This window comes from Neofelis nebulosa, chromosome 8 (genome assembly GCF_028018385.1).
Source record: "Neofelis nebulosa isolate mNeoNeb1 chromosome 8, mNeoNeb1.pri, whole genome shotgun sequence".
In the NCBI taxonomy this organism is placed as follows: Eukaryota; Metazoa; Chordata; class Mammalia; order Carnivora; family Felidae; genus Neofelis; species Neofelis nebulosa.
The window spans coordinates 58508307-58536076 of record NC_080789.1 but is presented as its reverse complement, the minus strand read 5'-3'; the positions used below and the strand labels follow the sequence as shown (position 1 = coordinate 58536076).

The 27770-nt window shown below is 54.6% G+C and overlaps 3 protein-coding genes across 12 annotated transcripts; 2 read left to right on the top strand and 1 right to left on the bottom strand.

The window, feature by feature from the left end:
- Window positions 1-772: 772 nt before the first annotated feature.
- Window positions 773-3921, top strand: INHBE (inhibin subunit beta E). The gene is made up of 2 exons (XM_058742265.1): window positions 773-1909; window positions 2171-3921. Exons 1-2 carry the CDS (start codon window positions 1612-1614, stop codon window positions 2920-2922), a joined length of 1050 nt encoding a protein of 349 aa, XP_058598248.1. The 5' UTR covers window positions 773-1611; the 3' UTR covers window positions 2923-3921.
- Window positions 3922-5370: 1449 nt separating this feature from the next.
- On the top strand, window positions 5371-16415 carry GLI1 (GLI family zinc finger 1). Of its 8 annotated transcripts, none has more exons than XM_058742248.1 (13): window positions 5371-5759; window positions 5991-6120; window positions 8915-9059; window positions 9291-9383; window positions 9658-9853; window positions 10062-10206; window positions 10552-10641; window positions 10728-10865; window positions 11193-11342; window positions 12425-12589; window positions 13081-13311; window positions 13789-14056; window positions 14468-16415. In XM_058742248.1, exons 3-13 carry the CDS (start codon window positions 8963-8965, stop codon window positions 16210-16212), a joined length of 3318 nt encoding a protein of 1105 aa, XP_058598231.1. In that variant the 5' UTR covers window positions 5371-5759; window positions 5991-6120; window positions 8915-8962; the 3' UTR covers window positions 16213-16415. The 8 variants fall into 8 exon arrangements, with proteins under 8 accessions (XP_058598231.1, XP_058598232.1, XP_058598229.1 ...); XM_058742246.1 differs by having other exon boundaries at window positions 5372-5759; window positions 6037-6120; window positions 8936-9059; XM_058742243.1 differs by having other exon boundaries at window positions 5372-5759; window positions 8936-9059.
- Window positions 16416-16561: 146 nt separating this feature from the next.
- Window positions 16562-27476, bottom strand: ARHGAP9 (Rho GTPase activating protein 9). 3 transcript variants are annotated; one of them, XM_058742259.1, is made up of 19 exons: window positions 27444-27476; window positions 24115-24216; window positions 23483-23816; window positions 22962-23185; window positions 21801-22025; window positions 21509-21622; window positions 21212-21316; window positions 20903-20964; window positions 20662-20752; window positions 20372-20467; window positions 20131-20229; window positions 19739-19880; window positions 19527-19634; window positions 19089-19187; window positions 18831-18908; window positions 18631-18684; window positions 18240-18374; window positions 17453-17558; window positions 16562-16852 (listed from the first exon to the last, which is right to left on the bottom strand). In XM_058742259.1, exons 3-19 carry the CDS (start codon window positions 23796-23798, stop codon window positions 16681-16683), a joined length of 2226 nt encoding a protein of 741 aa, XP_058598242.1. In that variant the 5' UTR covers window positions 23799-23816; window positions 24115-24216; window positions 27444-27476; the 3' UTR covers window positions 16562-16680. The 3 variants fall into 3 exon arrangements, 2 of the variants coding, with proteins under 2 accessions (XP_058598242.1, XP_058598243.1); XR_009265601.1 differs by lacking the exons at window positions 16562-16852; window positions 27444-27476 and having other exon boundaries at window positions 18240-18408; window positions 24115-24185; XM_058742260.1 differs by lacking the exons at window positions 22962-23185; window positions 23483-23816; window positions 24115-24216; window positions 27444-27476 and adding an exon at window positions 22130-22263.
- Window positions 27477-27770: the final 294 nt, after the last annotated feature.

The following is a 27770-nucleotide window of genomic DNA, read 5'->3' as shown; positions in this document are numbered from 1 at the left end:
GCACCGGACCAGCCTCTCTGTCTGCTGTAGGAGAGACAGAGTCCCCAGAATGAGAGGTTGGGAAGCGTCTGCATCTCCCCACTTCTGAGAACAGCCCATTCCCTGGGAAGCTGGTCAACGCTAAGCCAGCTGCGGTCCAGTGGCGCCACACTGCCACATGGTGGACACCGGCGGTACTGAGGCCCAGCCCCCAAAGCACCACTTTTCTTCCCCTGGTGCCAGGTCTAGTAGTCCCTTGACAGCCCTCACTGGCTAAAGAGAGGGGAGATTAATCAAATGGAGTAGGGGCACATTTCCCAATCACACTTGTTGCTTTCTAGCTTCTTGAAGAAACCAGGGACATGGAGAGAAATTCGGCTAGCATGAAGTCAACCCTAAGTTGAAGGTGGAGGGGCCATGGCCCTTCCACTCAGTGAGGAAGCATGGTAAGGAGAGCTGGGATTGGAACTGAGGTTGCTGCAATCATCTTGCTTTGCTCTTAAAAGTCCTTAAAGCTCCCACTTCCTGTCCCCGCTCACAGAGGCCTGGCACCACTTCCAGGATGTCCTAAATTTAGGCAACTCTCACAGTCCCCTTAAAGAGAACCAGCAGCTGGGTATGGGCCCTCCCAAGTCCCATGCCCTCTGCCAGCCTTGATGGACTCTGCCCTGCTCTAAGATTGCATCACCACCACCCGTACCTCTCTGGTTCCTCAGACATCGTAGCGACATGCCCTCCCCCCAACCCCCCTCCGTGCTCCAGCCCTCCTCCACGTTGTGCTCCAGTCCAACTGGACTCTGGGCGGCCAGCATAGGCAGGGTCAGGAGGTGACTTCCGTGCCCCGTGGCACTGCCACCTTGGCCTGGGCAGGAGGACTCCGCTCCTCTCCCACCCACAACCTCTCCTTGCTGTCCCAACCCCGTTGCTAGAAATAGAGACCAGAGTTCTCCTTCTGGCCCAGAGACCCTGGAGAAATGACCATCAGAACTCACAGCTGTCTGATGAAAACTTGCAGCAGAGGTGGCCGGGCAAGCTAGAAAGACTAGAGGTATGGGGAGAATCGCCCTCCCCACCTAGCTCGTATGGAGTCCCTCCCCTGAGCCCCAGACCTTGGGGACTGAGCATGTGAAATCATTCTCTTTCTTGCATCATGCGTGTCCACATTGCCCCCCCCCACCCCCCTACCCCACCTCAAACTCAGTGACCAGGGCCAGATGGTGAAACCTGAGCTGGGGTGGGGTGGGGGGGACCTCCACCCCTTCCCCTGCAGGGACCTGATGGACAGCACAGCTGGCCAATCCTGGGGCTCAGAGGGTAGGTCTGCTGGCTGACCACTAGGTGAGGGAGCCCCAGGTTGCGGCTCTAAAGAGGCCCCAGTCAGTAACCAACCATGAGCTGTGAGGGTCAAACCCGCAGACTACGCTAAACTCAGCTACCCATAGGACCATCCACCTACTGCCTTCCTGAGTCCCAGGAAAGAGAAGACAGGTGGCTCTACCCTTGGCCAAGGGTAGGTGTGGCACCGCTGTCTGCCTCTGCTGCGCCCTCATTGGCCTCCACGCAATCAGATCAACAGAAGGAGCAACTGCCATCCAAGGCTCCTGACCCAACCCAGGGCCATTCACCAGGAGCATGGGGCTCCCTGATGGCCAGTGCCAGCTGGTGCTGCTGTGGGCACTGGTGTGGGCACAGGGGGCAGGGTCTGTCTGTCCCTCCTGCGGAGGTCCCACACTGGCGCCCCAAGCAGAACGTGCTCTGGTCCTGGAGCTAGCCAAGCAGCAGATCTTGGAGGGGCTGCACCTGACCAGTCGTCCCAGAATAACTCACCCTCCACCCCAGGCAGCGCTGACCAGAGCCCTCCGGAGACTGCAGCCAGGAAGTGTGGCTCCAGTGAATGGGGAGGAGGTCATCAGCTTTGCTACCATCACAGGTGGGTGAGGGAGAGAGCAAGGCAGAGAGCAGACGGGGAGAGGGAGGCGGACGGGGAGACTGATGGAAAAGGCAGACGGCGCAGGGTGTGGGAGGAGAAGTTGGGGCGGGGACTGGCTGCGGAGGACGGGGGACCCAAGGCAGCCCCAGTTTCTTCTAAAGGTGGGTGCTAGGGAGAGCCGTGGGTAGGGCTTGCAGGGGTCTCCGAGGAGAGCTTTAGCTCTGCTCACATTCCTCCGTCCCTTCTCCATCTCCCTGGCAGAGCCTTCCACTTCCGCCTGCAGCTCCGTGCTCACCTTCCACCTGTCCACAGCTCAGTCCCGGCACCTGTACCACGCCCGCCTCTGGCTGCGTGTGCTCCCCACCTTTCCCGGCACTCTTTCCTTGAGGACCTTCAGGTGGAACCCAGGCAGGAGGCGCCGAGAGTCGCGCACCCTCCTGGCGGAGCACCAGATGACAACCCCAGGCTGGCACGCCCTGACTCTGCCCTCTAGTGGCTTGAGGGGTGAGGCGTCCGCTGTCCTGAAACTCCAGCTGGACTGCAGACTCCCAGGAGGCAACGCCACGGCTGCCCCACAGCGGCTCGTGGACACGGCGGGAGATGAGCGGCCCTTCCTGGAGCTTAAGATCTGGCCCAAGGGGCCTGGAGCAGGCCGCACCAGGAGGAGGACCCCTACCTGTGAGCCCGAGACCCCCTTATGTTGCAGGCGAGACCATTATGTAGACTTCCGGGAACTGGGATGGCGGGACTGGATCCTGCAGCCGGAGGGGTACCAGCTCAATTACTGCAGTGGACAGTGCCCCCCTCACCTGGCAGGCAGCCCGGGCATTGCTGCCTCCTTCCATTCTGCTGTCTTCAGCCTCCTCAAGGCCAACAACCCTTGGCCCTTGGGTACTTCCTGCTGTGTTCCTACTGCCCGAAGACCCCTCTCTCTCCTTTACCTCGACCGTGACGGCAATGTGGTCAAGACAGATGTGCCAGATATGGTGGTGGAGGCCTGCGGCTGCAGCTAGCAAGAGGACCTGGGGATTTGGAGTGAAGAGATCAGTTGGGGGTTCCCAGGCAAAGGGCATCTGTGGCTGGAGACATTAGATTCCTGATCCACAGCCCCACCCAATGGGTGGGGTGGCAGTATGACTGGGTTGACCCCTAGGGGACCTGAATGGGCACATGCTCGTCCAGACTCTTGCCTATTCCAGGTTGATGTGTGGGGAGATGGGGAAGGTGTGTCCTCTAAAGGAATCTACCCAGAAAGCATGATTGCTTACTCTAACCCCTATGAAAAGATGGCAGAGGTGAGGGAGGGACAGAGGGAGGGAAGGAGAAGGCAGAGAAAAATTACTTCGTTTTTCTCAAGAAGAGAAAGTCCTCAAGTGAGGGGAGGAAGAAGCAGACCAAGATCCCAGCAGGCTTGGGACAGGGGAAACAGGCTGGCCGGTAAGAACTTTGGAAGAGCTCTAAGGGAGGGTCAAGAAAGAGATAGGCAAGGGGCTAAGAGGAGGTGTTTGGGAGAGCCCCAGAACTGGGAGTCAGGAGAAAGGGGTGCTGAGCCCAAGAAGTTCCCTGTTTTTTTTTTCCCCAGTGGGGGACAGGACGCACTGGGGAGACAAATGTTTATACTTTCCTAATAAAAATGAGGGGAAAACCCAACAAGTATGAGTCATAAAGAAGGGCTGGGGTGATAGTCTAAAGGGATAGGTTTTCAAGGTAAGGTCTGGGGACCCCTGAAAGGTCCCTTGAGACCCTTTCAGGAGTGTTCACAAGGTCAAAACTACTTTTATAATAACACTAAGATGTTATTTGCCTTTTTAATTTTCATTTTCTTAAAAGTATACAGTGGAGTTTTCCAGAGGCTATGTGGCATGTGATTACATCATCTTTCTGACATCATTGTTAATGGGATGTGTGCTTGTGTACTCTTGTGTTACAAACTTTTTTTTCAGTTTAATTTCTAATATAGTACATTGATATGAACCACACAAACAAAAATTCAATAAATGTTAAGAGTGTAATGGGGGGTGCCTGGCTCTCTCAGTGGGTGCATGTGACTCTTAATCTCTGGGTCATGACTTCAAGCCTCACATTGGGCATGGAGCCTAATTAAAAAAAAAAAAGAGTGTATCGAGGTCTTGAAATCAAAATGTTTGAGAATCACTGATCTAGAGACCTGGGTGAAGAGGAAAAAGCAGTGTGCTCTAAAAAAGCTTCCCTGAAAGAAAAGGCAGATGGCTGGGACAGGAGCATATGTAGGGTGACCAATGGTCTTACCTTCTTCTCCAGTGACCATTGGTGTTGCCTGACCCTCTGGGTATAACTGATGTCTGGGCCAAATTCATATGGGGGAGGGAGGGTCAGACAGGACTCATGCTATGTTCCCCCACAGCTCCTACCTATATTTGTAGGGCCTCAGTCCTCTCCCTAGTTTTACCTTTTCCCCTTGACCCTCAGTCTGAACAGTTAACCTACTAAGTCTCCAGGCCCCAGGAGGTGGTTCTTGGAAGCAGAGCTAGGATGTGGGAGGTCTGTCTGAGGGGTGACAGGAAAGGAAGAGACTCCTTTTCCTCACCATGTTTTCTCCCCTTTCTCATAAAGAAAGGTCAGAGAGACTAAAATAGCTGCCCCTTCCCCTGCATCCAGTCACCATGGCAACACAAATCCAAAGGGACGGGGCACTCCCCTATCAGACACTACCGTTCTGTACAAGCAGCCTCTTCTAGTGTGCCTTTGCATTTCTTAGGGCTCGTACAATCCCCTCTCTGGGCTCCTAACACGGCTTTACTGGGGGGACTTGTTAAGCCTCCTACTTCTTCAGCTCCCCCAGTCTACTCCGCTTCCAGACTCTGAGAGAGTGTCATGTGCCAGAAAAGCCAGCAGAGGGCGCAGACAGCCGGGAAGCGCAGGAAGCCGGCCGCACGGAGGTGCGGAGGTGCCCGCGGTCTCCAAAACTTCGAGACGAGGGAGAGCGGGGGTTCTCAGAGGAACAGTGATTCCATCCCAGGGTTCCTTAGTAGCCTTGTGAACCGCATACTCTGCGCCCAGATCCTCAGCCATTGCTTCTCTTTTTTATGCTCTATAGACCCCTCACTAACAAGCCAACTCTGTTTCAGTGCCATTTGCACCAAACCCCAAATCTGTCCCAACCCCTTCATATGTTCCATTGAAAGAGTGAGGCGGGCAGATTAACTACAGGATGGCATAATGCTCAGTTTAGCACCAAAGTCGACGACACTACCTCCAATATTATCTTTCTCGCATGGACTCTTTCGTTGCTTCTGCCCATTCCCCCCCCCCCCCCCCCGCCACTCCCTAATATATTTCTTGGTTTTTTCAGGCTCTGGTTGGGGGCCTCTTCGTGGGCTGCCGATCCAAAGATCCATGCCGGGATTTATTGCCCACCACCAGCAGCGTGTTCAGCGGGGGGGGGGGGGGGGGGGTAGGCAGTATAGGGTCCCTCAAGGGAGGGGGAGGATCCTGGGGGTCCTGGGGGTGCAATAAGCCCGGCACCCCCTCTCTTGCTTTTAGCTACCCCGCCTCATCTTCCAGAACTGCAAGAGGGAGGGAAGTAGAAGGGAGGTGAGAGGCGAGCGGGAAGAGCGGCGGCGCGCCAGCTGCTTGAGCGAGAAAAAGTTTTTGCAAAAGGGAAAAAAAAGTTTGCGCTTCTCGCGGGTGGTCCCGGCTCGCGGCCCGGCGGGCTGGGCCGGCGGGAGGGCTGGCGGCCAGGTTAGGGGGGGTGGGGGTGGCACTGAGGCTGCGCTGCCGTGGCCCTGTCCGCCCCCCCTCCCCACCGCACACCCCCCAGCCCAGACTCTAGCCCTGGACCGCGCATCCCGAGCCCAGCGCCCAGAAGGAGGTGAGAAGGGGGGCAGGCGGGGGACCACCTGGGAGCAGTGGGGGAGGGGGCCCGAGGGGATGCCCTGCTTGCGAGGGACTCTGCCCAGCGAAGAGGGAGACCTGGGGGACAGAGGCAAAAAGGGGGTGGGAGAGCCTGGGGTAAGGAATAGAAAGTTTGAAGAATTTTTTCATTTGTCTCCTTTCTCTGTATCTTTTTTTTCTTCTGACAGTCTCTGTGTCTCTGTCTCAGGCAACCGTGGATCTCTTTGTCTGTCTCCGCCTCTCCCATATATTAGAAACATCTCACTTTCATGAGGTTGGGATGAAGAGGCTGGAGGGACGGCTAGCTGGAGGTCTGCGTGGTAGACAGGCAGCTCCAGGTGTGTCCTGAGCGCCGGCAGGAGGACGTCAGTGTTTCTGAAAGGAGGGAACAGCTAAGGAGAGAGCCCTAGGTGGGGTGGGGATGGGTGTGTGTGAGGCGACAAAACCAATGGGGGACGGCTAGGCTTGAACCCTGACCTGTCTTGTGACAGATGTGCTTGCTGGTGCATGTGTTCTGACGAAAAGGAGTGTCTTCTCGACTAGGAAGGGGGCTGGAGGGGCCAGTGTCCAGTTTAGGCCCTAGAAAGACTCCTCAAGGAATTCGGACTCCCAAGTCCCAAGGGCTGTGGACGGGGTGCTAAGGAGGAGCTGAGGAGACCTTGTCTTGACCCTGTGACCTCAGGACCACCAGGACGGCTGGGGCCAGCCGCAGGGAGACCCCTACTGGGACTGGGCGGGACCACTGGCCACTGCCTGCCTATGTTTCCCGTTGGTCACCCCCCCCCCCCACTCCCGAACGGGAGCCGGGGGCCGAGGCCCCTCCTCTGGCTCAGACCACCCTGCCTGCCCTTGCTCCCCGCTCTGAAGCCTCTTTCAGGCCCGGTGACCCCGAAACAATCCGCCCTGGGCAGCTAGCTTTGGGGATAGGATTAGGGAAAGGGGATCCCATAGTGACTGGGGAGTTAAGGTTTTGGGGGCTGGCGACCTGGGGTCTTCATAAGACAGGTCTTTACCGTCTACTGGAAGGAGAAGGCGGAGCAATTTCCCGGGGGAGTTGTAAAGGGCCGGAATTAGGGTGGTTTTCCCTATGGGGGCGGGGCCCAGAGACCCCCCCCCCCCATTAGCTCCCCGGCTTCCCCAGCCAGGCGGTACAGACCCGCCCTTGACGTCACTCAGGGGTTCCCGGGGGTCTGGAGGGGTTAACCCTTGGGAAGCCAGATGTGATAATCAGGAACCCAAGGTGTCCTGACCCCTCCCTTTCCCCATACACACCTTATTTTATTTACCCAGTCACTTTCTGTCCCTATAGTTTGTGGATTCTTCTTTCTTTTCCACCCACTGGGACACCCACTCTCCAGCAGTGTCCCCCACCCTGGGCGCCACTACCAGCCTTCTGGATGCACTAGGGGGAGGAGGGAAGAATGTGTCCCGCCTCTCAACTCCCCCCGCCCTCCCTCCACCGCGGCTCGCTCGACTGGGCTCCCGGGGCGGGCGGGGGAAGCGGAGCTGTCTGCAGCCAGAGCCTGCGGCGGCGACTTGGGTGGGCCGAGGAGGCACGGGGGCGGGGAAGGCGGGACCGGGAGGAGGGGGGCGGGGCCTACTCCTGGGAGTTGGGGAGCGGGGGTGCGAGGGGGACTCTGGAAAATAGGGAGACACAGAAGATGATTCAGGGCTCCAGCAGGGGAACCCTAGAGCTCCCTGCCCCATCCTGCGCTTTCATCCACACCCCAGAAAAACTTGACTGAAGCTGGAAAAGTTGGCGAAATTTTCCTGTCACTAGTGTGAAGGGGAGACGTGGGTGGGCTGCGGCATGCGTGGGCGAAGAGGGATGTTGTCCCATTTACATCGCGACTCCCCTGCGGCTGGGCAGTGGCACTGAAAGGTGACTGAGTAGGCACGTTTGGGGGAGTCTCTTTAGTGTTTGGGGGGTCGTTTGCAAGCCCCCGCCTCCTTCCCCTGGGTGAGTCATAGAGGAAGGAGGCGGGAGAGGTGTCCCCCCATCCAGCTGCCAGCCAGCTGTGCCCCCCCCCCACACACACACACATAGTGCCAAGGTCGAGTTGGGAGGTCTTGGATGCGGGATCCAGCTCTCCGCAGGGAAAGGAGGAGTTAGGAAGCATACAACCCAGGCTGTGGAGCTTGGGCTGGGTCCTGGGGTCCGGGTTCCGCTCCCCATCTTACCCCGCCCTCACCCTAAATCCCAGCATCCCGGGATCACCCACCGCGCCGGCCGGCCCGCTCCCGGTCGTTCTCCACCCTACCCCGCCCCACCCCACCCTCAGTCCCGGGAGACCAGAAAACCCGGGGTGGAACAAAAACTGGAGTTTGAGGAGAAGAGCGGACAGCAGCACCCTCTCCTCCCTCACAACTCTTCTCTAATGGATGGTGACTTTGTTTTTTCATTCTTCCAAAGCCTTCTCTTACAGTCCCTTTCCTGTTTCCCCCAAATAGACCAAAAGAATTAGATGGGTGCCCAGATTCAAACCACCCCAGAATAACACCAGTTTCCACTCTTTGTACTCAACAGACCCGGGAGGCTTCCCTCAGAAACCTTATCCCCTTCTATACACAGTTTCTGCCTTAGAGAGAAAAAGGCAGATCTTCCTTGCTCCCTCCGGGCCCCAATCAGCCGCTCAGTCTGGGCTGTGGCGAGAGCTCCCTCTGCTGGATACTGGAGAAATTGTGGACGGGTTGTCCCCGGGCTGGAACAAATGAGGGAAAGGGAAAGGGGCTTCGCAGCGCTTGAAGTTAGATGCTCAGCATGAGTTCCCCCATCCCACCCCTCAAAGCTGGCCCATTGTCACAGCAAGAAAAAATAGAGGCCCCATGGTATAAAATCGCTTAAGGCTCATATAGGCTCAGTTAGTCCATGACATTCCCCCCCACCCTCCCCCCCACACACTCGTACTCGCATAGACCACCCAGGCAAAGATCCCACTCAGTTCCCACAAAGATCCCCAAGAGTGCCTCTGCCTCTTTGGGACTTCTTTTCTTACCCTCACCCTGTCTGTGTGATGCTCGATTCAATTTGATTTCCTGTGGCAGTTGTCTTAGAGGGACTCTGCCTGGGGTTCTATACCTGACTTAGTTATCTGACCTTCCCTGTTTCCTTCCCGCCTTTATAACTTGCAGATCTCCCTTCCCCTCCTGCAGTGTCCCCACACTCGCCTCTGAGACACCATGTTCAACTCGATGACCCCACCGCCAGTCAGTAGCTATGGCGAGCCCTGCTGTCTCCGGCCCCTCCCCAGTCAGGCCCCCAGCATGGGGACAGAAGGTCAGTGCAAATACCAATCTCTGGGTCTTGAGGACTGGCAGCTTTCTCAGTCAGCCTCAGAGATCCCTCTTCCATTTCCTACCCCATGCCAGTTTCCAATCCATAAGAAGATTTGAGGCTTCGTGTGGTAGAGGCTTGGAATATGAGATCAGGCCTCTTCCTGGGGTTTCAACGTGAGGCCTTACGTATCCCCCATTCCTATTACTCATTCTGGCCGTCTCTCTTTTCTAGGACTGCCCGGTCTGCCCTTCTGCCATCAGGCCAACCTCATGTCTGGCCCCCACAGTTATGGGCCAGCCAGGGAGACCAACAGCTGCACTGAGGGTGAGGCCTCAAGCAATATCTCTTCCCTTTCTGCCCCTCTGGGACTTGTCCCAAATAAAAGAGTGGGTGGGGGTGGGCAGGGGCTCTAACTTGGAAGAGGAAATGCTTGGAGATCGGAGCAAGGGGTCAGAGCATGATCAAGAAGTCACAGATGGCATCAGTAGGGCAAAGCAGAGTCAAGTGTCATTTTTTGTTTGAATCAGGACCCATGGGTTGGGTGTATGGAGACACACGCCCCATTTACTATAGCTGTCTTCCCTGTTTCCTGCCCCAGCCGCACTCTTTCCTCCTCCCCGAAGTGCAGTCAAGTTGACCAAGAAGCGGGCACTCTCCATCTCACCTCTGTCCGACGCCAGCCTGGACCTGCAGACAGTTATCCGCACCTCCCCCAGCTCCCTTGTGGCCTTCATCAACTCACGCTGTGCATCTCCCGGGGGCTCCTATGGTCACCTCTCCATCAGCACCATGAGGTGCAGATAGCTTTGGGCTAAGAGGCCCCCCTAAAGACCCTACCAAACCCTACTAAAAGCCTCAAGCCCTCCAAAGCACTTCCCTGGAACTGCCTCAGCCACTTCCCATACCATCTTTCCGAAACACTCCAAATAGCCCAAGAACTCCTGCAACTTTCTGAGCTGACAGTCCTAAGTAACTCCGTCTCCTCCTCCTCCTCCTCCTCAGCCCATCTCTGGGATTCCCACCCCAGATGAATCACCAAAAAGGGACCTCGCCTTCCTTCGGGGTCCAGCCCTGTGGTCCCCATGACCCCACCCAGGGTGGGATGATGCCGCATCCTCAGTCCCGGGGACCCCTCCCAACTTGCCAGGTGAGAGTCCTCATGTCGCCACTCAGTCTCCCTCAGCTCAGAGCGGGTGGTGGTGGACTTTATGGGGCAAGGTGAAGGAAGGACAGGAGATATAAAAGTTTTCAGCAGCAGAGAAATAAAGGGGTATTGTTGCCGGGGTTCACATGTTGGGGCTGAATCCTACTCTTCCAAATGAGATCCCTCACCTTTTGCCCATCCCAGTGCAGTCTGAGGAGGAAGTCTCTTCTAAACCCAGGGGTTCCAGCTGCTTGGGTGGGGGCACTCAGGGCAGGAAGACCTGGCTGGGCTCCCTCTTCCTTCTGCCCACTTCTACCTTCATCACCCTCACCTCTTCCCTTGGGGAAGCTGAAGTCTGAGCTGGACCTGATGGTTAGCAAGTGCCCAGAGGAGCCCCTGGAGGGTGATATGTCCAGCCCCAACTCCACAGGCACACAGGTAAGAGGGGCTGACTTTGCCTCTGAAGCCGGAGCTAAACAAAAGCCGTCACCCGAGTGACCCTAGGATCATATCTTCTGCCCTAGGATCCCCTGCTGGGGATGCTGGATGGGCGGGAGGACCTGGAGAGAGAGGAAAAGCCTGAGCCTGAATCCGTGTATGAGACTGACTGCCGCTGGGATGGCTGCAGCCAGGAATTTGACTCCCAGGAGCAGCTGGTGCACGTGAGCCCCAGGGGGTAACAGGAATGCTGGCTGGATCTTGTAGGACATTCTGGGGGAACCTTGTGGAATCAGGCTAAGGGCAGGAGGTCAGGATCCTGAGGTCAGAGGTTGACTGCCTAGTGCGGCAGGCAGAAACTCAGGAGCTATAGCTTTGTTTTAGAAACTCTGGAAGAACGGAGAGGCGGGCTCTGATGTTCTCTCTGCCCCTTCCCCCTGTGAAGTGAAGCCTTGGGGGAATATGGTGGGATGGGGAGGTCAAGGGAAGGTCTGTTTTGCACCTTGATGGCCTAAGGGAACCTCAGAGAGCCTCTGTGTCTCCTCCTTCAGCACATCAACAGTGAGCACATCCATGGGGAGCGGAAAGAGTTCGTGTGCCACTGGGGGGGCTGTTCCAGGGAGCTGAGGCCCTTCAAAGCCCAGTATATGCTGGTGGTCCACATGCGCAGACACACGGGCGAGAAGCCACACAAGTGCACGGTGAGGCACCCACTTTCCAAGCTCAGGGTCCCTCCCTAAATTGGGGCTCCCCACCAAGGCAGAGCTCATAGGACTCTCATGGATCCTAGGCACTTTTGCCTTCATTGGCCACTTCCTCCATAAACAAGTATTTAAAAACTGTGTATTATGACTGTGTTAGTATAAAAACGAACGTATTGATATTGCATATTAGGACATTCCCTGGACCTAAAGGTTATTTTTCCCTTGCTTTTAAAAGAAATTAGAGGGGCTTCTGGGGGGCTCAGTTGGTTAAACGTCCGACTGCAGCTCAGATCATGATCTAGCGGTCTGTGAGTCCGAGCCCTGCATCGGGCTCTGTGCTGACAGCTCGGAGTCTGGAGCCTGCTTCAGATTCTGTGTCTCCCTATCTCTCTGCCCCTCTCTGACTTGTGCCCTTTCTCTCTCTCTCAAAAATAAATAAACCTTTAAAAATTTTTTTTTAATTAAAAGAAATCAGAGGCGCCTGGGTGGCTTAGCTGGTTGAGCATCCAACTCTTGATTTCAGCTCAGATCATGGCCTCATGGTTGTGGGATCGAACCCCGCTGGGCATGGAGCCTGCTTGAGTCTCTCTCTCTCTCTCTCTCTCTCTCTCTCTCTCGTCTCTGCCCCTTCCCCCCAAGTGTGCATACTCTCTTTCTTTCTCAAATAAATAAATAAAAATAAAAGAGGTTAAAACATTTTTGTGGGCCCCTGAAAATACTCTGGGCCCTCAGCACTGTGCCTACCACTCTACCTAATGGAGAAGGGAGAAGCTCTGTGTCAAGGACGTAATATACTCCCCGAATGACCCCATCCTAAGGCAGTCTCAGATCCTTGTACAGGGAGATCTGCTCCGGCTTGACCAGGAGATGCTCATTGCCTCATCTCCGTGTCCCTGCAGCCAGAGTGACTCTAGCTTCTTGTTTCTCCAGCTCTTGCCTGCCCTTGTCCCTGAATTTTGGGAACTGCTCTCCCATCTTGAGTTATATTCTCTAATGCACATCCCTTTTGAGATTTACAGTTCTTCTAATCTCCATGTCCTTCTGTCTGAGAGCTATCTTTTGACCCCAACATCCCCTAGTTTGAGGGGTGCCGGAAGTCATACTCACGGCTTGAAAATCTGAAGACACACCTGCGATCACACACGGGTGAGAAGCCATACATGTGTGAGCACGAGGGCTGCAGTAAAGCCTTCAGCAATGCCAGTGACCGAGCCAAGCACCAGAATCGGACCCACTCCAATGAGGTGAATGCCCCACCTAAAAGACCCTCCCCACTTGAGAAGCCAGCTACTGGGGAGAGTCCCCCATAAGAAATCCCTTAGCCCAGCACCCGTTCCACAGAGGTGAGTCCCCACCCCACCCTTGTCCCCTACAACTTAATTCACCTGGTTAAGGCCTTTCTGAAACCAAGAATTTCCACTTACCATCCCCACCCCCCTACCTCTAACCAGCCAAAGGGCCAACCTAAATAGACCCGTTCTAACTGGAGGAGACACCTGGTCCCCTCACCTCCTGACTTTATGAGGCCTCACGGATCTGGGCTGTCAGTTTTCCTAATCTTCCCCTTGACCCTCTTGTTTTTCACTCCAAGGGTCCCGCTCTCCTTAATTCCTCGGGCGTTGTGCATTTCTCCCTGAACCCCTCGTCCCTACTCGATGCCACCTCTGCTTCCCATTCCTTCTGCACTCTCCCGCTTTGATTTCTTTGCCTGCTGTCTTCACTGTCCACTCAACAGAAGCCGTATGTGTGTAAGCTCCCCGGCTGCACCAAACGCTACACAGATCCCAGCTCACTTCGGAAACATGTCAAGACAGTGCACGGTCCTGATGCCCATGTGACCAAGCGGCACCGAGGAGACGGCCCCCTGCCCAGGGCATCATCCCTTTCCACAGTGGAGCCCAAGAGGGAGCGGGATGGAGGCCCCATCAGGGAAGAGAGCAGACTGACCGTGCCGGAGGGCACCGTGGTGAGCCGGCCTGGGTGACCCCTGCCTCCACGCCCCATCTGCCCGGCCCACGTTCTTCTAGTCCCTTCCAACTCTTCCATGTCCTCTGTAAATCACTCTTCTGTGCACAGTCCTCTAGTCTCTTATGCCAGTGGTGCTCCTTGGGCTACCCCAAATTGAGAGATTTTAGTGTAATTAATTAATTGGTTTAACAAACTCTTATATGGGGCTTGGTATATTACTCTAATTTATGTATGGTTTACATGCATGATTCACATGTAATATGATTATAATTTCATATACTCACAACAACTTCATGAAAAAGGGACTTATTTTCCACATTTTCAGATGATGAAACTCAGGCATAGACAAATTGTCCAAGGTCACAGAACTAAGTGCGAGTTTGAACCCAGGCAGTCTGTGCTCCAGTCTAGGCTCTTCTTAGGGAACTGGGGGGAAGTGGAGAGGGGCCACCCTCAGACCTCATTTTCCCCACAGAAGCCACAGCCCAGCCCTGGAGCCCAGTCGTCCTGCAGCAGCGACCACTCCCCAGCAGGCAGTGCAGCTAATACAGATAGTGGTGTGGAAATGACTGGAAATGCGGGGGGCAGCACTGAGGACCTGTCCAGCTTGGATGAGGGGCCTTGCATTGCTGGCACCGGTCTGTCCACTCTTCGCCGCCTTGAGAACCTCAGACTGGACCAGCTACATCAGCTTCGACCAGTAGGACCCCGGGGCCTCAAACTGCCCAGCCTGACCCATACTGGTGAGACCTGGGTGTGGGAATAGTTGCTGGGCTGAGATCTGGACCTCCTCTGAAGTCAGGAGGACTTCACCCTTCAGGGCTGCCCTATATACCTTTGTACAATTAGGAAAAGGTCCCCTTTCCTCAAGACGCTTCCTTCCATCTATCAGGTAATTGCGATATACAAAGTCTATAATGTGAGTGCCTAGGTCCCCTAGGGCTGTGCAGTGTGCAACCTATACAACTGTTCATGGTGGTTCTGAATCCCTGGTGACCCAGATGTAGAAAGGGCATGGGAGGAGACAGAACTGATTGGTCAGCATTAAGGAGCCTGTCGCTGGGATTCCAGGACAAGGCTGTCCCCATGAGGGAGGCAGGGTGAGATGCAGAGGGCTCCCTGACCATCCCGTCTTTTCTCCTTATCACTTGTAGGCACCCCTGTGTCCCGCCGTCTGGGGCCCCCAGTTTCTCTTGACCGCCGCAGCAGCAGCTCCAGCAGTGTCAGTTCAGCTTATACTGTCAGCCGCCGTTCCTCCTTGGCCTCCCCTTTCCCCCCTGGCTCCCCACCAGAGAATGGGGCATCTTCTTTGCCCAGCCTCACGCCTGCCCAGCACTACCTGCTCCGGGCAAGATATGCTTCAGCCAGGGGAGGTGGTACCCCACCCACGGCAGCACCCAGCCTGGATCAGATGGGGAATCTTCCCACACCTTCCTGGAGAAGCCGAGCTGAGTATCCAGGATACAACCCCAATGTAGGGGTCACCCGGAGGGCCAGTGACCCAGCCCGGGCTGTTGACCGTCCTGCCCCAGCCAGAGTCCAGCGGTTCAAGAGCTTGGGTTGTGTCCACACACCCCCCACTGTGGCAGGGGGAGGACGGAACTTCGATCCCCAACTCCCAACCACTGTCTACTCACCACAGCCCCCCAGCATCACTGAGAATGTTGCCATGGACACCAGAGGGCTACAGGAGGAGCCAGAAGGTGGGACCTCCATGATAGGCAGTGGTCTAACCCCCTATATGGACTTCCCACCTACTGATACTTTGGGATATGGGGGACCTGAGGGGGCAGTGGCTGAGCCTTATGGAGCTAGGGGTCCAGGCTCCCTGCCTCTTGGGCCTGGTCCACCCACCAACTATGGGCCAAACCCCTGTCCCCAGCAGGTCTCCTATCCTGAACCCACCCCTGAACCATGGAGTGAGTTCCCTTCCCACTCTGGGCTGTACCCAAGCCCCAAGGCTCCAGCTGGAGTCTACAGCCAGTGTCCTCGTCTTGAACATTATGGACAAGTGCAGGTCAAGCCAGAACAGGGGTGTCCAGTGGGTTCTGATTCCACAGGACTGGCACCCTGCCTCAATGCCCACCCCAGTGAGGGGCCTCCTCGCCCACAGCCTCTGTTCTCCCACTACCCCCAGCCTCCCCCTCCCCAGTATCCCCAGTCAGGTGCCTATACCCAGCCACCCTCTGATTATCTTTCTTCAGAACCCAGGTCTGGCCTGGATTTTGATTCCCCCACTCACTCCACAGGACAACTCAAGGCTCAGCTTGTGTGTAATTATGTTCAGTCTCAACAGGAACTGCTATGGGAGGGTGGGGGCAGGGGAGATCTCCCAGTCCAGGAACCTGTCTACCAGAGTCCCAAGTTTCTGGGGGGTTCCCAGGTTAGCCCAAGTCCTGCCAAGGCCCCATTGGCCACATATGGACCTGGCTTTGCACCTAACTTGCCCAGTCACAAGTCAGGTTCCTATCCCACCCCTCCACCGTGCCATGAAAATTTTGCAGTGGGGGCAAACAAGGCTTCCCATAGGGCAGCAGCACCACCCCGACTTCTGCCCCCACTGACTACTTGCTATGGGACCCTCAAGGCAGGGGGCACGAACCCCAGCTGTGGTCATCCCGAGGTGGGCAGGCTGGGAGGGGGTCCTGCCTTGTACGCTCCTCCTGAAGGGCAGGTGTGCAACCCTCTGGACTCTCTTGACCTTGACAACACTCAGCTGGACTTTGTGGCTATTCTGGATGAGGCCCAGGGGCTGAGTCCTCCTCCTTCGCATGACCAAGGGGACAGCTCTGAACATACCCCACCTCCCTCTGGGCCCGCCAACATGGCTGTGGGCAACATGAGTATCTTACTGGGATCCCTGCCTGGGGAGACACAATTCCTCAACTCTAGTGCCTAAAGAGTGGGGAATCCCAGTAATCACAGATCCATTTCCTAAAGGGTTTCCATCCCCACAGAGAAGTAGGGAGGAGGAGCCATAGCCCCTGGGATGCCCCAGGGATGGGGGGTATGGGTGGGGGCTGTACATCTTCTGTATGTGTTCGGGGGAGGAATTTGATAATGACACTGTTTCTGGATAATAAAGGAACTGCATCAGAAAGAGCCCTGCTTTACAAGTTACTCTCTTAGGGGAGGGGTGATGACAGGGAAAGAAGAGAAGCAGGGCTTAATCCACCTACTTCCTTCTTTAGAGAGGCTCCCTCGCCCCATCCCAAATCCCTCAGGTCAGACTCACAAAGACACCCATATGGGAGACACAGGGTTTAATGGGATGTCCTCAAAACAGAACACCCACTATCCCCACCCCCACCAAAGGGCACCCAACAGAGATCAGGAGAAACACCTTTTCTCTTCTTCCTTGCACCAGTCAGTGGAAAAGCCTGGTGAAATCAGTGAGCATGAGCTGGACTAGCTGCCCAGGGTAGAGAGCATGGGCTGCTGGGTCAGATGTCTCCTGCTCTGGGCGAAACAGGGTTGGACCAAACACGATTCCCAGGTTGTGCGGGGTCATGCGGTTCTTATCTGAGTGTGCTATCACCCTGTGGGCAAAGGTGAAGAGAAGGGGCTATAAGGCAGCAGCTTCATCACTTCAAATAAATCTAACCCTTCAACGGTGTGAGCAGGAAAGAGTTCGCCTTGGGACCTCTCTCTGTGGTGGCTGAAGGAAACCAAGCGGAGAGCTTCAAGGGCAAAGGAGACAGGACCAGTAGAGAAACCTTCAGGACACAACTTGAAGATACAACCTAGGAAACGTTCGCCTCTTCCCAGCTTCAGAGACTGCCTCTACAGTCTTCTTTGCTCACAGATTGGGAGACTCTAATTCAAATGGCTATCCTCTTTCAGAAGTCACCACCCAGGCCCAGGTCAGCCACATAAGCCATGACCACTGTCCCAACAGGACACAAAGAGGCAGAGGGAAGGGAGAGGTTAAATCTCCCTCATTTCTCTCAAAGCATCCCTGGGCTTCTCTTGATCCCCACTCGATGCCCTGAACAGACGTTGCCTATTTCCTCCATCTGCCCGGTAAACAGGTGAGGAAGGGAGGTGTTTCCTACCTTTACTGCATCTGAACAGGGTCCCTGCTGCTTGCCCCACTCCACCCTCCCTCAGCATGCACAAAGACATTCGGTTTTCCTGACCTGCATAAATGCTCCAGGAGGTACCGCAGGGTGTCACGGTTCGGCGTGGGCATTGAGCCTATTAATTCTCGTATTTGAGAGAGGCGCTGTTCTGATTCAGAGAGTGCTAGAGAGAAAGAATGAAGGGAAGGGCATGGGGTGAGGCCAAGGAAGATCCTTAGGCAGGGGGGTAAACTCGCTACTCTTTCCCATGCCCATGGAAGACACGATTAATCTACCACTGCTTTCTTTTTTACTGAGCCCAACTGCAACTTTAATTATTTTCAAGATTTTATTTTTAAGAAATCTCTACACCTAACATGAGGCTCGAGCTCACAACCCGAGATCAAGAGTCGCAAGCTCTACTGATGACTGAGCCAGCCAGACAGCCCCCTCAACTGCAGCTTTAGCATTCTTTTTAACTTAGCCCTCTAACCATTCACAAAAAAACCACTGGAGTTGGCACGGGAATTGAAAGCTATCGGGGCACCTGGGTGGCTCAGTCGGTTAAGCGTCTGACTTCAACTCAGGTTATGATCTCACAGTTCACGAGTTCAAGCCCCACTTCGGGCTCTGTGCTGGCAGCTCAGAGCCTGGAGCCTGCTTCAGTTTCTGTGTCTTCCTCTCTTTCTGCCCCTCCCCCGCTCATACTCTCTCAAAAATAAATAAAACATTAAAAAAATTTTTTTAAGTTATTTTCCATCTTTGTACTCAGGATGAAATAGAAGAGTGTAATGGAATCTCTATTTTTTACCTTTCATGCCCCACCCTTGTACCAAGGGTATTACCCAAAGCTCTCATCCCTTACCAAGGGCAGCACGAAAATGTGGCAGCAGCTGTGGGGGCACCAGAGGCTGGGGTAGCTCCCTGAGAAAAAGCTTCAGTGCTCCAGTGACCACGTGAATATCATCCCATTCGGCACTGTCCAAATCTAACCGGCCCTCTGGGAGGAGAAGGATGTGCAGAAGGGCTCAGGGCTTATGAAGGTCCAGAGAGAGCCAAAGACAGAGAGGTCAGGAGTTTGGGAGAAGATCCAGGTAAGAAAGACCACAGGAATACTTAAGGAGGTCCACAGAGGGTCAAGGCAGCAGAGGTGGGCTTGGGGACAACCCTCCCAGGAGCAAGACATGGGGAGATCCACAGGGAGCAGGGAGGATGTCGGATGTTTCAAGGGTCTAAGGAGCCTCCCACGTAAGTACCTTGTCCTGGCTGTTCTGGGAACACATACCTCCCATCGGAGGTGACCGCCCGCTCTGCAACATGGATGAGAAGAGATCAAGAGCTAAGTCATGCAGTTCTAGCCAGATCTCCCTGCTCTGTCAGCTCCCTCATTCAGAACCGCCTGTGGTTCTGAGGCATGAAATTCTTAGTACCACCACTCGCCCGTAAGTCTTCTCACCTCTGTCCACCAGGAAGCGAAGTTTCTGGACCACTGCCAAGTTCCCACTCACTCGGTAAATGCCATCTACATCTAGACCTAGGAGATGAGGCAGGGAGCAGATAAGGATTCCCGCTCTAAGTTGTATGTGGTGAGGACTGGTGAGAGACCCAAGGGAGGAAAGAAATAATGCAGGAGGGAGACTAAGGTGGGGGAGGTGGGGAATTCCAGGCCTTGGCCTGTTGGAAGGGGTGGATTGTGCGGTCTCTGGAAAGTGACCTCTCTTATCCACAGCAGCAATGCAGAGCCGCACAAAGCTGGGCACGGTGTCCCCTTCCCGCTGGCACAGTGATTCCAACTGGCAGCCGAACACCTGGTCTGGAGAAGCAAAGAGGCGAGTTGGGAAGCAGTGGCAGCATCGCCCATGGAAGCTCTTCTCAGCACAGGTTTTCACCCTAAAGTTGGGCTGGCCCTCCTGGCTGCCTTTTCTAGGCCTGTACTCTAGGAGGTACACCCCTTCCCCCCCCCCAAAATAACAAATGTAGGGGACAGTAGTGGTCTCTGAAGACCACTGACCTAGTTCTGGGAAGCTCTGCTCACTGAAATTTTCTCATCCGCAAAGTGGGCGGATGCCCAGATCAGGACCATAAAAGTGCCTGCAAATATATTACAGCAAGTACGAAGGAAAAGGGTGATGGCCGGCTCAGCCCACCTCACCTCGGAGCAGACCACGCTCCTGCAAACTTTGCAAGGATGGTCTCTTTGCGATAAGCCGCTTTAGTTTGTTCCGCACGCGGTTCTGCTCGTTTCCTTCAGGACACCGACCTGCAGGAGGCAGGTGGAATCAGGGCGTGAGAGCCGAAGCCCGGACGGAGCCCGGAGACGCGCTCCCGGGCCCCGCCCACCCTAGGACCTCCCGGGCCGCTCACGAGAGCTCCCGCGGCCGCCGATCCGCAGCAGTGGCCTGGACACCGGCTCCGACTCCTCTTCGTCTTCCTCTCCGCCGCTCAGCTCCTCCAACTCTGCGGGTCCCGAACCTGACAGACGCAGCTCCAGGGGGTTCTCTCGATCCTACACACCGAACGGCGCGGGGGGGGGGGGGGAGGGGTGCGAGTCGGAGGTTGGGAGAGAGAAGAGTGAAATCTGCAACCTCAGCTCGACGCAGGGAGACCTTAACCGGCTGCCGGGGTTCCGCGCTCCCCCCACCCCACTCCAGAGCACTACACCGAGACCACCCAGCCTCCTACCAGCCTAGAATCCTACTGTTTCTTCCCCACTCCCTGTGCCCGGGCTCCGTCCCGCCACCTCCCATCCAGCTCACCAGGCGTTCGATGACCGCCCGCAGCGCGCGGTGCCAGGCTCGCAACTCGGTCTCGTGGTCTGACTGCAGCAGGAACTCGTGGCCGGGGACCGTGCGGATCTGAGCCGCCAGCGGAGAAAGGGCTTCAGTCAGAGGGAAGGGGCATAAAAAGCAGGGAGGCCGAGCAGGACACCCGCGCGGGAAACTGGGAGCGCATTTTCGGGTCGCGTGGAGCTTTGGGGACGTGCGGAGGGGCACTCACGTGCAGGACGTTGCGGCGGCTGGACAGGTGGCGGCCGTGGGCCAGGGCTGCCCCGCGCAGGTCCACGCTGCTTTCGGGTCGGCTACCCGCTGGTCCCTGGCAATTGGGAGAAACTGAGGCCAACGGCGCTGTTCCCCTCATTGCCTCCCTCCCACCCCGGGGACTGCGAGGACGTGGGAGGCTGTGCTCTTTCCTTTACTTCCCCCTCCCCACCTCCTCCCCACAGTTCGCGGGAGTAGAAGTGCCCAAACGCCTCCTGCACGCCCCCTCCTCCCCTCCCTCACACTCACCCAGATTGAGGAGGGCGCGGCGGGCGGCGGCTCCCGGTAGAACACCAAGCTGTTACCTGCTAACACCACCCAAGATGAGCTCCAGTTCTTCCTACAGGGGTGGGGGGCGGGGGGGGGGGCGGCAGTGGTAGTAGTGCAAAAGTCATTTAGAATCACGTGGGGAGGGCGCTCTCCCCGCACTCCGCTCCACAATACAGAATCTAGACGCCCAAGCCCCAGCTGTATTCCCGGTTCTCGTCACCTGAGCTTGCGCCCCCCCTGGGCGATCTTGGTCACGTTGAGCAGACCCGACTTTTCCACCTCCTGAGAAGTGGAGCGAGGGGTATCAATAAGGCACCCAGCGCCCCTCCCCCCCCCCCCCCCCAGCGGCCACAGCGTTCCCAAGGAGGTGTCCCAGGAGTGAGGTCCTTTACAGTTGGGGGATGGGGGAGACTGGGTAAGAGAGGATACCCAGCGAACACGCAGAAAGAGGAAGATGTATCTAGAGGAGCAGGAATTGGGGGGTAGGGCAGTGAGGATCTTGGCCTGCACAAGGAAATGGGACACTTACATGGGGGTCGTCCAAGACCTGCGGCAGAGGTCGAGTGGGCTGCAAGGCTGCTGGCTGGTCTGAGGGGTGGAGCTGGGAGGTGTGCTGGCAGTGGGAGAGTGAACCCTGGGGGAGGGGATTGGAGGAACAAGTGGAGGAAACTTGAACTTCGGAGTTCCTGGCTATAGGGGGAAGAAGCGTGCGGATGTGGGTGAGAGGCTGGGGGTGTGATGGGTAAGGAAGAAGAGTGTCTTGCATAAAAGAGAGTAGTAAAAAGATGACTTTTTCTGCATGCGATCAGGAAGGGGGGGGTCTCACCTGGGGGCCAAGCAGTTCTGGGTTCCCTGTTTCAGATTCTGAGCCCTTTGTCTGAGGTTGCAGGACACCGTTGCCCCTATTCCGGGTCTGCGTCCCTTCCATGGAGCCAAGGTTCTGGGGTTGGGGGATGGGGGGAGTAAAGCTACGACCAGATGCCACCTCAACCCGGTCTCAACACCCTTCTTACAATTTTCTGATGGGGCCCAAGAGAGAAAACACACTACTTTGGGGTTCAGTAGGGAAAAGAAGGAGAGTGAGGGGACAAAGGAACAAGCTGGAGGGAAAGTCTCACCATCTCTCGCACGCGAGTGCGGCGCGGGGGCTTCCAGGACTTGGAGCCAGTCAGCGAATTTATGTAGAAGCAGCGCCCAGAGTTAGGGTCCAAGTGCTGCTCCCAGGCGTCCAGTCTCTGCAGCGGGGGGCACGCAGGGCTTGGGGGAGGAGACTTGGGACAGCGGCGAAGGTCCACTAGGTTGCAGTACACAGGGTGCTCTGACATGAGGGGCTGGGGTCTTGCCTGTCAGCAAAGGGGGAAGAAAAAGGTAGTTATTCTGCCTGTGCTCGTCCCCAATCTTCTCTCCACCTAACCACCTCCTCCTCTCTCCCCCACTGTTTTCTTACCCCCAGCTCCTGGCTGGGGTGACCCAGGTACTGGGGAAGAAACCCCAGTCCCCAGCTGGTTGGGTTTTTTTTTTTTTTTGACTCCCTCCCTCAGTCTTTGCTTTTCTCCTCACTTCCTGTTGCCAACTTCCCTCCTCCCCTACCCCGCCCCTACCCCAGGGCCTCAGGAAAGGGGAACCGGCTTTTTCTGGGGGGGGGGGAGGGTTGAGGGGAGCGCCCCACCCTCACATCCTCCGGATTGATAGGGGAGAGAGGGAGAGGTGTCAGAGACCCCTGCTAGGGGAGTATGAGAGAGGGGGCCATTTTTCATCCACTAGCAAGTAAGGGAGAGGGGAGGAGCTGAGGCTTCAGGAAGAGCAAGGGAGTTACAGCTCTAAATGGGACTTGTTGGTGACCTGAGCTGGCAAGATGGGACACAGGAAAAATGCTGCCCTGGGCCAGGAATCTGGAGGAAGAGAACAACATAGCTAGTTGGCTTTCTTACTGTCCCTCTGTCACATGCCAGGTTCCTTGTATCCTCAGGATCTTTGCTACTTGCTATCCCTCAGCTAGAACTCCTTCTCATTTCCTAGTTTGGTTCATGGCAGTCTCTTCCTCCTCATTCAGATTCAACTACATGTCATTTCCTCAGAGACGCCTTCCCAGATCCCCTCCATCACTCCCTACCGTATTTATGCTTCTTGGTGGCACTTATCAATACCAACCGTTTGTGTGTTTGTCACCTCCATGGAAATCCCTTGAGGGCAAAGATTCTGTCTGCCTTGTCATTGTGCCTAGAACAAGGCCCAGCAGTAAATAACTGCTGACTGCACTCAGAAGAGCTGTGACTCACCGGGTTAGCATTGGCCTCTGTCAGCAAGTTTTCCTGAGAGAGGGATCTTCCACTTGCTCCTTCCTGAAAGGGCTTCAGAAGGGTAGGCCTCAAATTGGTAACACTGACACTTCTACACATTTTGGGGGGCAGAGGAGGAGGCTGCTTAGAGGTGGCCTGGGCTCTGCCTGGGGGTTCCTGAGACAGGTGCATCTCCTCCAGGGAGCCAGGAAACAACTTTGGCCCTAGAAACAGAGAAATGGGAAGAGTGGGGGGGGGGCAGGTGATCAGAGAGGTGATATTGGCTGCATCAGTCATCCCAGGGGTTCACGGGGAAGACAAGAGCGGGGGGAGGCTGTGGAAAAGTACATGAGACCTAGAAAGCTTGAGACTAGTAGGAGGGGCAATGGGGGACACCGTGATGGGAATGAAAAGTAGGCTGACCAGAGGTAAATAAGAGAAGGGGGTCAGCTTTGAGGGAGGGAGATCCTTCCAATAATTCCTAGAAGCTGGCGAGGTAGGAAAGTGAAGGGAGTACTTACCAGGAATCCAGAGGGATTGGCTGGAGGTGATGGTGGTTGGTCTCTGGGAAGAGATAGATTCCTCTGCCATGTAGGCAGCTGGGACAAAGATGGGTCGGGAAGTAGAGGGTGCTCCCAGGCGCCTTGCCAACCACCAGTCTGAGTTGGTCTTTCGAAGCAGTAGGAACCTGTCCCCCTCAGCCAGGGACACTTGCCGGCCATCTGCCCCAGTGTAAGTGAAGGCATAGAGGGCGCAGAGCTGGGATCCCTGAGAAGGGTTTGGGGATCCCAGCCCGAGGCTCCCCCAGGTACTTGGCCACCACCGGCCTGACAGCATTGTGGTCAGTACTGTCACCTGTAGGAAAAAGAGCTGTTGGAGATCCAGAAAAGGACACAACTGGCTGCTTCCAAGCAGAGGGACATGGTTCCAAGAACAGCGTTGGGGGAAAGGTAAGGTCAGGGAGCTCAGAATGAGAGCAGAGAGCCTGGGTGGGTGTCAGTGACAGGTTTGGGGGGCTGAGAACTCCTGGGTGATGTGACTGGTGAGGAACTATATAAGTAAGGTGAGAGAGGATGTGGTCAGCAGAGCTATGAAGCCAGCAAGGCAGGAAATCAGAGGAGAGGGGCTAGCTTTGTGATTTTCCTCCAAGTACCTTCTGAGGCCCATCAGCAAATCCACAGGCAGCAGGAGCTGGTCCTGGGTGGTGGTGGCAGGACTTTTGAGCTGGACCCAAGAAGATGAGAAAGAATCAGGTCTGAGACAGAACATAGGCAAAGAGACAGGAATGAACGACAAAGATAAAAAAAGTTTGTGACCTTTATGAAATTTACACAGGCACCAATGTTTCCGTTACCAATAGCCTCAGACCTAAAGCGGCGTGCTTCCTGTGCAGACTCTGAGAGACAGAGAGACAGAGAGACAGAGCCAGAGCAATAACAATAAGACGAAAGTAGAGAGGAAGAGAAAGTGGCTGGGAGAAACACAGAGGGGTTCCAAGTTAGAGGAAAAGGTGCAAATACCACCATCCTCTCAATCCAGGATGTGTTTTGGGAGCTGAGAGGCCTGAAACAACCCTCTGTAGGAAAGGCCTTTGGGCGGAGTCCTTCAGTGTGGGTTCATTCACTCATGCTGTGACTAAGGATTGGCTGAGCACCTCCTGTGTGAAAGGAACAGTGTCAGGCACTGGAGATAAGAGAGAGGAAGACAGACACAGCCCTGGCCCTCTTGGAGCTTACAGACAGATCTTAACTAATAACAATAAATTTACTACAGTTGAATCAAGGCCTGTGGACAAGGCCACAGGGTGCTATGACAGCATTTGTGGGGAGGGAGGAAGGGGGCACTGCTGTCTGCTTTTCCTCGGTGGAAGGTGGGAATGGACTTCTGTCAATTGCCAGAGCTTTAAAACACATGCTGAGGCTCTCTCCTTACCTAACCACTCGTATTTTCCCCTTCTCTCAGTTTCCCCCCTGCACAATGTGAGGCTGTTTGGCTTTGGAGAGGGAGGGAGGGAGTCCACCTCCCCCTTGGTGACATCAGAGAGCCAACTCTCCTCCCCTGACACGAGATCTGAGGGCTGGTTCCCAGGACTGGGATTGGGCCTCAGTGATACCTTCCTCCTTAGTTCGCTCCACTTTCAAAATGCGGAGAACCCTAGCCCTCAACTATTCCTTCCCACCTCCAAAATAGTGATCAACTTCATCCCATTTATTCATCATTCATTCATCCGGTGTTTTCTAAGTGTTCCAGTCTCATCCTCTTCTATCTTTTCTGCCATCTTTCCTGCACTTTATCCTCTCCCTCTTTATTGACTCTTTCCCCTTAGCTTTTAAACATATTCAAGTCTCAGCCATCTTTAGATGGCCTCCTTTAGATGGAGGTTTAGATGAATCTCCCTTTACTGTACTCTTCAGTTACCACCCTCTTTACAAACTTTTTTTTAATTATTTCATTTTTTTTTTATTTTTGAGAGAAAGAGAGAGAGAGAAAGTTCGAGTGGAGGAGGGGCAGAGAGAGAGAGGGAGAGAGAATTCCAAGTAGGTTCCACATTGTCAGTGTGGAGCCTGATAAGGGCTTGAACCCACGAACTGTGAGATCATGACCTGAGCCAAAGTCAGACACTTAACCGACTGAGCCATCCAGGCGCCTTGACAGTCAAACTTTTTGGAAGAATTACCTACATATGGGGTCACCATTTCTCTCCTCTCACTCCCTCACCTCTGCAAGGTTCTTCCTCACTAGGGTCACCCCTGACTTTACGGGGACCCTGCGGTCCTTATGTTGCTTGACATCTCAGCAGCAGCCAACACAATCGACTATTCTACAAACACTTCTGGTGTCCTTACCTTCTTAGCAGTTCCTTCTCTGTTGCATAAGGAAGGACTTTGGTTGTTCCTTAAACCCCAGAGTTCTGCCTAAGATCTTATGCCCTTTGCACTCTCTACACATTCTATGTGGTCTTATTCTCTCCCCAGCTTCAATGACCTCCATGTGCCAGTGAGCACCCTATCTCCAGTCCGGATCTTTCTGTGGAACTCCAGTTTAATCCATGGTCCACCAAAAATCTCCATTTGGATATTTCACAATGCTCAAAGTAGTACAAACATAGTATGTTCTTTTTTTTTAAATTTTTTAACATTTATTTATTTTTGAGACAGAGAGAGACAGAGCATGAATGGGGGAGGGCAGAGAGAGAGGGAGACACAGAATCGGAAGCAGGCTCCAGGCTCTGAGTCATCAGCCCAGAGCCCGACGCGGGGCTCGAACTCACGGACCGCGAGATCGTGACCTGAGCTAAAGTCGGACGCTTAACCGACTGAGCCACCCAGGCGCCCCCAAACATAGTATTTTCTAAATTGAACTTGTCAGCTCCCCTCCCCACCCCCACCTCCACCCGGCCCAGGCCAAACCTGTTTCTCCTCCAGCACCACTATTCAGTTAAATTTAAGTTCAATAAATATTGGATGCTTACTGCCACCCATGCTAGGCAGGAACTGTGTGCTAGGCATTGTCATTTAAGATGACCAATATGGCTCCTGCCTTCTCATAACAAAATACAGTGTGATAATCACTATGATAAGAAAAATACTATCAGCTGTGGCAGCACATACAGGGTGTACCCAATTGATCCATGCCAGAAACCTGGCAGCCAACCTTCATTTCTCTCTTTTCTCACTACTCATATTTAGCTGATTACTAAATCTTTTCAATCTACCTACTTCCTTTAATCTCTACAACTATCATCCTCTTTTGCCTGGATAATAGAACCTCCTAACGGTCTCTTTGCATATAGTCCTGCCCACCTCCAGTCCATTCCTGGCCCAGCAGCCAGAGTGACCTTTCTACAGCACAAAAATGCCCTGCTACTCCCCTGATTTAACCTTTCGAAGGCTTCTCATTGTCCTCAGAGTAAGGTCCAGATGTTACAGTACGGTTTACAGAGACTTTCTCCCTTGAGCCCAACCTTTTCATGCTCCCTACCACAAACTCTAAACTCTCGCCATACACTAATTCCTCACATTCCTGAAGTGCACTGAGGTCTCTGGTCCTGTGCATATATATTTTTTTCCCTCTGCCTGAAACACTTCCTCTCCAATCCCACCAATCTTTACTGGCTAACTTTTACTTATCATTCTGATCTCAGCTGAAAGTTCACTTGCACAAGAAGCCCTCTCTCAACCACTTAGAATTGGGTAGAGGCCCTAACTAGGAGCTCCCACAGCAAGTTTTACATGCCCCCTTATGATTTTCATGAAACTTTAATTTTTTTTTAAGTTTACTTATTTATTTATGTAAGTAATCGCTGCACTCAATGTGGGGCTTGAACCCATGACCCTGAGATCAACAGTTGCCTGCTCTTCCAACTGAGTCAGCCAGGCGCCCTGACTTTCATGAAACTTTAAAGATACTTTTCTGACTTCCGAGGAAGTCTGTGAGCTCTGCTAAGGCAGAAGCCTGTATCTGTTTTATTGATAATTGTACCTTCAATGCCTTGTATAGTGCCTGGCATAAAGTAATTTCTCTGTGCCTAAGTTTTCCCATCTGTAAAACAAGAATGAGAGAACCGAGCTCATTGTTTGTATTTTGTTAAGTAACCACTTTCTTATAGCTCACATTTTATGGGAAAGAAATTTGGACAGGGCTCAGTTGGGCAGCTATTCTATCCCATGTGGCATTGGCTAGGGTCATTTAGTGATATTCAGCAGGCAGGTGGATTGGTCTGGAGAGCTTCTCTTGCATAGCTGACACCTTGATGGGGATGACGGGAAAGCTGGAGCTGTCAGCCAGAGTGTCAACATGAAACTTCTT

Excerpts from the sequence above, each read along its gene's own strand:
- INHBE (XM_058742265.1), top strand. The coding sequence starts at position 1,612 with ATGGGGCTCCCTGATGGCCAGTGCCAGCTGGTGCTGCTGTGGGCACTG. Across the intron at positions 1,910-2,170 it reads CAGCTTTGCTACCATCACAG|AGCCTTCCACTTCCGCCTGC; the intron begins GTGGGTGAGGGA and ends TCTCCCTGGCAG.
- ARHGAP9 (XM_058742259.1), bottom strand. The coding sequence starts at position 23,798 with ATGCTGTCAGGCCGGTGGTGGCCAAGTACCTGGGGGAGCCTCGGGCTG. Across the intron at positions 23,186-23,482 it reads CCAATCCCTCTGGATTCCTG|GGCCAAAGTTGTTTCCTGGC; the intron begins GTAAGTACTCCC and ends CTCTGTTTCTAG. Across the intron at positions 18,909-19,088 it reads TGCTGCTGTGGATAAGAGAG|GTCTAGATGTAGATGGCATT; the intron begins GTCACTTTCCAG and ends CTCATCTCCTAG.
- GLI1 (XM_058742249.1), top strand. The coding sequence starts at position 8,963 with ATGTTCAACTCGATGACCCCACCGCCAGTCAGTAGCTATGGCGAGCCC. Across the intron at positions 9,384-9,657 it reads GACCAACAGCTGCACTGAGG|CCGCACTCTTTCCTCCTCCC; the intron begins GTGAGGCCTCAA and ends TTCCTGCCCCAG. Across the intron at positions 10,866-11,192 it reads CCCAGGAGCAGCTGGTGCAC|CACATCAACAGTGAGCACAT; the intron begins GTGAGCCCCAGG and ends CTCCTCCTTCAG.